This window comes from Anneissia japonica, unplaced genomic scaffold (assembly GCF_011630105.1).
Source record: "Anneissia japonica isolate Jap-2015-1 unplaced genomic scaffold, ASM1163010v1 scaffold6792_len961167_cov158, whole genome shotgun sequence".
Lineage (NCBI taxonomy): Eukaryota > Metazoa > Echinodermata > Crinoidea > Comatulida > Comatulidae > Anneissia > Anneissia japonica.
This window is the reverse complement of record NW_022701523.1, coordinates 411,999-421,495: the sequence shown is the minus strand read 5'-3', so window position 1 is coordinate 421,495 and position 9,497 is coordinate 411,999. Positions and strand designations below refer to the sequence as shown.

Sequence of the window (9,497 nt, the reverse complement as noted above, 5' to 3'; positions counted from 1 at the left end):
ATATAAATGCGTGCATGAATGAATGAATAAATATATATACGAACAAACGAATGAATGAATAAATAAATAAAATATAATACTATATTTCCGACTACGCCTTTTTTGCTTGTGTAATCATGTTGAAATGGTTTAAGACCGACATGGATATTTTACTAGATACTGTATGCCAAATACCTTAATGTTATTACACTAATTCCAAACTGTTTCGCTATCTGAGTTTTTGGCACAAAATACCGTAGCTGTTTAAATTTTACAATTCCCGTCAACAGTTACATTGTTATGAGTAGTATAAAGCCCTAGTAACATTGGTTACTATGTGTCTATGAGCACATGCTATGGATCCAAACTGTATAGTCTGCAAAGAAATGCTATGTTAGTTACTTCTGTACAATTTGATATGAAGTTTAATATGATTAAAATTTTAATTTTTATATAACAGCGGTAATATTTTCATATTTCAATTATTTTTTAAAAGGCTAGTTTTTATTTTTTGTTGATTTATATGTTTTTATTTTATTACCTTAGAATGACCATATATACATTATAAAACAGCTGAAGGTTGTAGGCTCGTTTGTCGTGGGTACAAATCCTGACCGAATGTGTGTTTGGGAGGGGGGGATTTTTTCTTGTAAACATGATGCATGATGCTTATCGTACAAATATCAATTCCTCACATTTTGTTTCTTATTTTTCTCCTGCAGTGCATGATTGCAATTTGCTATTTGTTTGTAAATGACTTCGACCAGCTCTTGACTTACTTTAGTTTCGTCACGTGGGGATCGACGGCTGTTACGATTAGTGGATTGTTAAATCTACGTAGGACGAAGCCCGATTTGCATAGACCACTAAAAGTAAGTTTTAGTTTCTGCGACTACTGATCAAGGATCAAGGACATGTTATACTATACCATGAGTCTACGCTATAACGATATACAGAATGAGGTGTATTCACAACGAACCTGAATTTTCAGATAGGAAAACCTACCGAACCGATCAGAAAATCGAACGCTCGCTATCAGCGCCTGGGGGCTGAGGTGGTGGACAATCACGCACTAATTGGCGCAGACCATGAGGAAGGGATAAACGTCCAGGGGTGGAGCCACAGGATTTGCCCGACGGTGGGGGGGGGGAGTGTGAGGGGTCCCCGACAAGGGGGAATATTTACCCGACGAGAAATAAGTGGGCGTGGTCGAACGTCGCTTTAAATGTCTCGAAAGTCGTCTAGGAGGCGAACCCCCTCAATTCCCTTAATTTTGACAATTTAGGGGTTTTAGAGTCTACTAATATCTACAAAATACTTCATTGATTTTTTTTCTCCCCGACGAATTGTGGTTTCTCTCCCCGACGGTGGGGGGGGGGAGGGGTCAGCTCTCCCCGACGAGTGTTCTCCCTCACCCACGCTGGCGCCAGCCCTGTAAACAACCCTCACATACTTTTTAAGGGGGAAGGGTTGGTCCCCTCACTTTTTGTGAGTCAACAAGATATGCCTAAAAAAATTGTTGATATAAATGCATAAGTGACCCATACCAGGTTTTAACGAGAGAGCGCTGTACAGCCAGAGTAAATCTTATTTATATAGCAAGATACCCAGTTCTATCTCTCCCCGCAAACATCTGAATGACCTATAATACTCTACTCGAGTGAGAAAAAAAAGTGCAAAGATAAGATAGGGTTTCGGCACATGAAATAATATTTTCTATGGTACATCACAGCGATTAATTAAATCGATGATGATGAATTTTACTATATTATAAGGGTGTCATATCCGGCAATCTAGAGGTACAATTTCCCCAAATTTTACCACCTCAGACCCAACTGTGGTGGAACTGAGAGACGTGTGGACTCACAGTTTTGAAGTAAGTAAAGTAAATACATCAAAGACAATGTTTTTAAGTTTTATTTTCTATGGTAACGTACCTCACACATACTAATTAGATCTCTATGGTTGCCGAAAATAGCTGATAAAAGATCGTAAGAATTTGTTGGCGCTTCATTTTTACTATATTATAATGGTAATGTGATGATGAATTATACTATTTAAAAGTGTCATTTCCGGCCATTTTGAGGTACTATTTCCTCAAATTTTCTCACCTCAGCCCCAACCATGGTGGGACTGAGGTGAATGTGGCCACACGGCTTTGAGGTAAGTCGAGTATATTAAATATAGCAAAGAAAGTGTTTCTTTATTTTTATTTTCTATGGTACATTACTCGTATTAATTAGATATCTGTTGTTGCTGAAAATCCCTGATTAAAGATCATGAGGAATTTGCTGGCGCTTCATCTAGACTAAATAATGATGGTGTGATAATGATGAATTTTACTGTATAAATGTGTCATTTCCGTCCATCTAAAGGTACTATTTCCTAAAAATTTCTCACTTCGGCCCCAACCATGGTGGGGCTGAGGTGGTTGTGGACTTACGGCTTTGATCCAATGACCGGGGTAGTAATGTGAAGCGCTTAGAGGCCTTGTAAAGGCATGAAGTGCTATATAAGAACGACATATTATTATTATTAAGTAGGTAAAGTAAATACATTAAAGAGAATGTTTTCTGTGGTTGCCGAAAATCTTGATGATGAATTTTACTATATAAAAGTGTAATTTCCGGCCCATCTACAGGTACTATTTCCTTAAATTTGTGCACGCACCCCCCTACCGCCAAATCCTGCATCCGCCCCAGAGCGCATCGGAAACGCGGTCCGAGTTTATGCTCGGATCCGATGTGAATGCTGCTTAATCGAAATTTTTTCATTTCTGTCCGTTTTAAGCTACTTGTTGAAAGTAAAAGACGATTGAAAACTGCGCAATGACAAATGCTCATTTGGTGACATTAAACGATAGAAGCTTTTGATTGGTAATGGTTGGAAACTTATATAGCGCATAATACATGGTCTCTATGCGCTCGGGACTAGATGTTGCACTTTACAATATCTTTCTCCTCCCCTAAGGGTCACTTCATGTCTTCAGCAGCCAGTAAACCGGCGCACTTTCATCTGTGCACGACAGGGGCCGAATGAACCAGTACACCGGGGTAACCCCCTACTCATCTCGAAAGATGTACTGGGTTCTTTAAAGTGCACATGAGCATTTGTGTTTGGTGGTAAAATATGCTTAAAAGTTTAAATTATTCAAGTGTACATTTGTTTGTAGATCAATTAGTCAAATCTTTAGAGAGAAAGAACAAAAAAAAGGGCCTTATTTTACTGTTACATTCTGTTGAAAACTGCGTGTTTTTTGTTGCTTCATTAACAAATTAAAAGTTATCGAAGCGAACTCAGAGTTAAATAATGGGCGTGACAAAAAAAAAACATGGCCGATTATTCAGTTAATACCGAAAACATTTGTGTTAATATAATTTATATTAGATAATAATTATAATATTAGTCCAAATTAATTCAACTATCAGAGATCAGGAACTAAATGGAAATATTCGTAAATACTAAAAATAGTAAAAACAATATTATTATTGTTGTTATTGTTAGGCCTATTTATTATTATTTACTTTAAATTTTGTTGTCGTTATTGTTATTTTTTTTTTATTGCTATTATAATATAGCATCGGATTATTATATAGTAGGCCTGTCACTGTTCTTTAATTATCAGTTGAGTTGTTGTTCTTACGACAGGTAAATATAATTTTGGTAATTTGGTTCTTGGTGGTGTGTTGTTGCTTGGTTATCCTGGGAGCAGTGGCTAAACCAGTGGAAACCATTATTGGAATATGCCTCACCTTTACGGCGATTCCAGTCTATCTGATCGCCTTCAGATGGAAAACCAGACCACAATCGTTCCAAAGCTCAATCCGTAAGTACCTCAAATCCGCTTGGTATGCGATCAGGTGTTAACAGTTCCAGCTTCTTGAGGCAATGCGTAGGACGAATACATATTTGTAAATAATTAAATGTTGAAACGTACAAGTACGGTTTAAATTTAAATATGTTGACAGAATACGATCGTATTTCACTGCACAGGAGACAATTGAAGAAAAAGAAAAGATGATGAGGAAGATGAAGTTTATGCTGGTGATGTTGCTTATAAGGATGATGGGGATGTTTATGGGGAGGATAATGATAAGGATTATGATTATGAAAATGAGAGTGATTATGGTACTGATGATGGAGAGGGGAGGAATGATGGGGTGATAACGACGAGAAAAAGAATAGAATAATAATGATGAGGCGAAGGAGAGTCATTTTGATGAAGACATTTTTAAAATGAAAATAATGATGGTAGGCCTGCCCTACATTATGATGAAGTAAATTTCAATGGCGCTAATAATGACAAAGAGAAGAATAATGATTGTGTTGAGGATAATGGTGGTAACGATGGTTATGCCAATGATGAGACGATGAGGATAATCATGGTTTTTTTTACAGTATTTATTTTTGAAATACAGTAATAAAACGAAACATAATACATCCAGCCAAAATTCTCTTTACCTCAACATGAGGATGACGACGATTAATAAGCCTATTATTATTCTGGTTATTGGCTTTGTTTTCTAATGCCGTTAGACAATTACTTTGTTGTCTAATACCGTATGGAGGTGACAACCGTTCGATGAGACGATCATTATTAATTATAAATTGTGGTGGTGTTCATGATGATGATGATAATTATGATGAGGATGAGGACGATGATGATAATGATGATGGTGGTGATGATGATGATGACGACAACGGTGATGATGATGATGATGATGATAATGATAATGTTTGTGATAGATATTAAGATGGTAATGATGATTATGATACTAATGATGATGACGATGACGATGAAAATAATAATTGATGGTGGTGATGATCATCATCGAGAAACAACGACGAACAATAATATTATACTTATATAAGTACCATAGACTTGATTTTAAATAGGCCCAGAAAGAATTTCTATGTGACGATTATCTATATACAGTATAATTATCAGCATATCATTCTTAAATTTAGATGAAATTACTAGTCGTTACGATGACTCGAATGCTGACAATGCACAATAATAATTTACATTCATTATGTTTCAGATAAAATCACATGTTTCTTACAAAAGCTGTTCCTTGTTGTGAAGCCAGAAGAGAGAATCTGTCATTGATGGTAACGCGTTTCGTAATCCTTAAAGACGCTATGTCCACTCGTTAAACTTGATAGTTGGTGGTGAGATCATTGCTAAGCAAATCAAATCACCTCCTGAAAATTAGGATGATGCCTTGAGAAATCCAAAGTTATTTACCGTATCTGTGCTAGCCTGGATTCGAGACTAAAACTGCACTTTGGGGACAGAAATTTGTGAAGATAATTGAATAACTGCTTGCATACTGGTAGTTCCAAAACTTAATTTTCTAGAAAGTCCCTTTGTGACTGTACTTATCTCATTGCGTTTTAGTTTGCTTTATGCAGGCCTATGTATTATTTTATTTGGTTTGTAACGCAATATGTTCATAAATATGTTATAAGCTAATTATGAAAATCTACCTACGTTATTCTCTATGGTTATACTTAAACTGCGATATAATCACATTTTTGGTACTACGGTATTTGAAGGCTTATAAACTCCTTCGTTCTGTATTGGACTTTTGCGGGTTAAGACTCATGACCCATTAATATAAAAGGTCATACCGTAAATTCAGAATATACTGTAGGCCTACTGTAGATCTATGTATTGAAATTAATATGAAATAGGGTTGTGTAAACCAAGCAGATTACTGGACCAATTGCATATTATAGGTTTAGTAAATGACCCGGCCATAACTACAGCTAGATTGCGTTGTTTGATTTGCTCCATAGGAATTATTAAGTACCGGTAATTTAGCATAGTATTAATATCTGCATAGGGCTATATACACTAACAAACAACTAAAGATATCCCTAAAGTTTCTACAATCGTCATGAAACCTTAGCCATTCTGGAAGGGAGATAAGTCTACGAAAAAACAAATCTCATTTTGACAAACAATAAATTGACACAAAAGAGCACAATCGACAATCAGGTAAAATATTCTATTAAATCAAAATGCCAAACACATCGAAAATATAACATCTTTGGTATCTTATAGTATCGGTTACACAGTCAGGTTATATAAGTATTGTCTATAGTTTTAGATTCGACGCCATATTTATTATTTCGGAGGTATAAACTAATTCATCGGAAGTATAGCCAGTTCTGAGTTTATTTTAAAACCATACAATTAACGTCAACTATATTACTGTATTATTATTTTTTTCTGCTTGAATTATTCACATTGCGATAAATGTGCGTTACTATATAGAATTGCAACTTAAGCCTATTGCGGCTACGTTTATATCAGTGTTGTAAATTGTTATAAATAAAAACATATATAGGCCTAATGTTAGTGAGCACAAACATATACCGTACCTTATAAATTATGAAGTTTTCTGTATATAACGCTGTTTCTTTCTACTTTCGGGCTCAAAACCATAATTTGTGCAAAATTTAAAAGGCTATGACTTATTATGATAGTAAAATGTTTTAGACAATATGTATAGATATAAAAAAAAATTACTAATCAATGTTATGTAGGCTTTTAGGCTTGTGTATTTCGTAATGCAGGCAGTTGTGAATTTTGGCACAATCCCACAAATATAGAATGTATACTCTACCTCATGAGTAACATTTGAAGAGCGTCTTGTTTGAATCATCATGGGTTGCCAAACATTCAAATCCGAAATTTAAAGATAGGCCTATATTTTCCCTTGAAAATTACGAAAAACCATACGAAAAATGATTTTGAAATTAACTTGCTCAATTTGCAGTAACATATAAATTATTAACTTGAGCAGAGAAATTATTTAATTAAAAAAATTTGTATCCCAATTTTTATACTAGGTAATGATAAAAATAATAAAAACACTTCCGTGACTGTAGTGTTTATATCATTTTTGCTGTAAAATTGTTGGTAAAAATTTTCTGATACACTAATTTCTAAGTTCAAATTATTGATAATTATTGTGTTACTTCAAAATTTCAAAATGAGCAAGTAAATTTCCAAAAATTATTTTTGTTTAATTTGTATTTTTCATGGAACAATACATCTTTAACGAAACAAATATATATATAAAACATTATGTTGTAATTACATCGTACATATATGTGCTTCACCAACCGTTGTTGAGACTGTCGCTTTGGTGGATAACCAAGGTACGTACCGGAAAGTTACGAAGGGTCTATAGACTACAGTTAGAAAACGACGCTGTCCGCCGTCAGAAGGGTACCACTCAGTACACAAGTAGCAGTTTCTGAAAAGAAGAGATACAACATGACTTGGATGAGAACTACAAAGAAGGGGTAAAATGGTACTCCTCGCTGATGTTGGACGAAAGTGATCATGTTCCTGTTAATGATGTATGCATCACAATCTTAAATGTAAATTATATAAACTCGAAACTAGTTACAGTATATTCATTTATTAATATTTGTATTAATCAATTCATGCATTCATTTATTCATTCATTTTCCATTTATACATACGTTATGATTCATTAATTCTTGTGTACTCATTCATTATACTCGAATGTGGTGAATTCATTGTATTCAATCATGTATAATATTAAATTATAATTTTTTCATTCATTAACTGGATATTATTTTACGGTATTCATTCATTTTTTCATTCACCCATACATTCAATCAATTACTCATTCACTCTGTTATTCTCTTATTCATACATTCATTCTTTTTCATTCATTTTTAATTGATTGATTAATATAATTTATTCATCACTTATTCATTTCATTGATTAACAATTTTGGCTTTTGAATAAAAAATTAGGAATATAATTTTTCAGTAATGAACGTATAAATAATACCGTTTATTTTTGTTGTATTAAACTTTTCAACTTTGTTCACACCAGTACGTTTCATGACAGATGTTGTGTGTTCTGCCCATATACGGGCATGATGACCTTATGTCACACCAATGTATGGCAAATCATAGAGACTTGATAGTGTAGACCAGAGCTTTAATTTAAGGATATTTTGTAGTAAAAGCGAAACATAATTATATTGTTTTGTGAATTAATTATCTGGGGGAAATTCCTCCTACCCCCGCCTGGCGCCGCCACTGCTCAAGCTCATTGGAAGAACATGCATTTGAACAGTGTGATTATGGATGTGATGCAAGATTATGCTGAAGTTCGAAGACGACATTGCATTGTTACGGTGTATCAGCTAACTTGATCATTTAAATGAGCAGTTAAATAATAACAATAACAATAATAAAAGCAATAACAATGACAATCAGCAACCAATGATAACAACATCAAACAACAGTAAGAATAAAAATAAAAATAACTGTAATACAAATAATAAGAGATAACAATAACTAGGCCTATCAATAATGATAACAAAAAATAATACAAATATCAACAATAAAAAGTAAACAAAAACTATTACAATAAACAATAACAACAATATCAATTATTTAGTGGTGGTTTTCTAGATTTCACCACAAATTTTAAGAAATTGTATTTAATTTCCTAAAAATAATCCATTGAACAAATCTGTATCTATTTTCATAGTAACAATTTGAAGTCATTAACAGAACCACTAAACTGAAGTATCGGTGCTGGTTCGATCATTGGAATACCAGAAGGAATTAACGATTGTTTACGTAAGATCAGAATGCATGAAACATGATTATTAGCATAGCATGGTGCAGGCATATCATGAACAAATTACTGTTGTGGTTTATAGTATTCATGGGTAAAAATTCAGATCACCTTAGGCGAGTCGAATGGCCGAGCGGTTAAAGGCCGGTTCCCACTGAACTTGTCAAGCGAAAGCGTCGAGCGTCACGCGGCAAGCGAGCGAATCGCGCAAAGTTCACAAGAGTTGACTTTCAGTAAAGAATGTCTCGCTTCCAATGATTCGCTTGTCTGTTCTCACTGCTGACCGCGCGCAAAAACTCGAAATGGCGGGTTGCAACAGAAGGGATTTTGTTATCGCATTGATAGACGGAGGAAAAGGGCTGTGAGACGAATCAGATAAAATCCTCAGGATTAACATTCCCAGAACTCTATAATGAATCAAAAGAGTGAATATAAACATTAGTATATTTATTCAAGGCCTAGAGCTAGGCCTCCCTAAGGGTAGATAGTAGTAGGCTAGCCTACCCTCATAAGGGTAGATAGTAGGCCTAGCCTACCCTACCCTACGGTAGGTCTCAGGTGTAGCAGGGTATCAGAGGCCTAGGCTGGACAGGCCTAATACTGGTAGAAAGAGGAGATAACTCAACTCGTCTCTGCAAATCTTTTTCCACGCATTGTCACATATTTTCTTTGCTCCCTTGTCACAGACCTAAACAAGGGTAGCCTACTGTTCCACAGAGTTTGCATGGAACGGACTCGTCGGTCATCGTTCGCACATAATCTGTACATTGTTTTGACAATGTTCAGATTGGTCCATCGGCGATTGGTCCATCGATTGGTTCCACAGAGTTTGCATGGAACGGACTCGTCGGTCATCGTTCGCACATAATCTGTACAT

General features: G+C 35.0%; 1 protein-coding gene across 1 annotated transcript in view; it reads left to right on the top strand.

Moving 5' to 3' along the window:
* LOC117103588 (large neutral amino acids transporter small subunit 2-like) overlaps positions 1 to 6,633 on the top strand; it is a 19,792-nt gene extending 13,159 nt beyond the window's left edge. The window contains exons 5-7 of the mRNA XM_033244170.1: positions 702 to 851; positions 3,628 to 3,805; positions 5,022 to 6,633. Coding sequence (XP_033100061.1) covers positions 702 to 851; positions 3,628 to 3,805; positions 5,022 to 5,089 — 396 coding nt within the window. The 3' untranslated portion in view covers positions 5,090 to 6,633. The remainder of the gene's footprint in view (positions 1 to 701; positions 852 to 3,627; positions 3,806 to 5,021) is intronic.
* Positions 6,634 to 9,497: the final 2,864 nt, after the last annotated feature.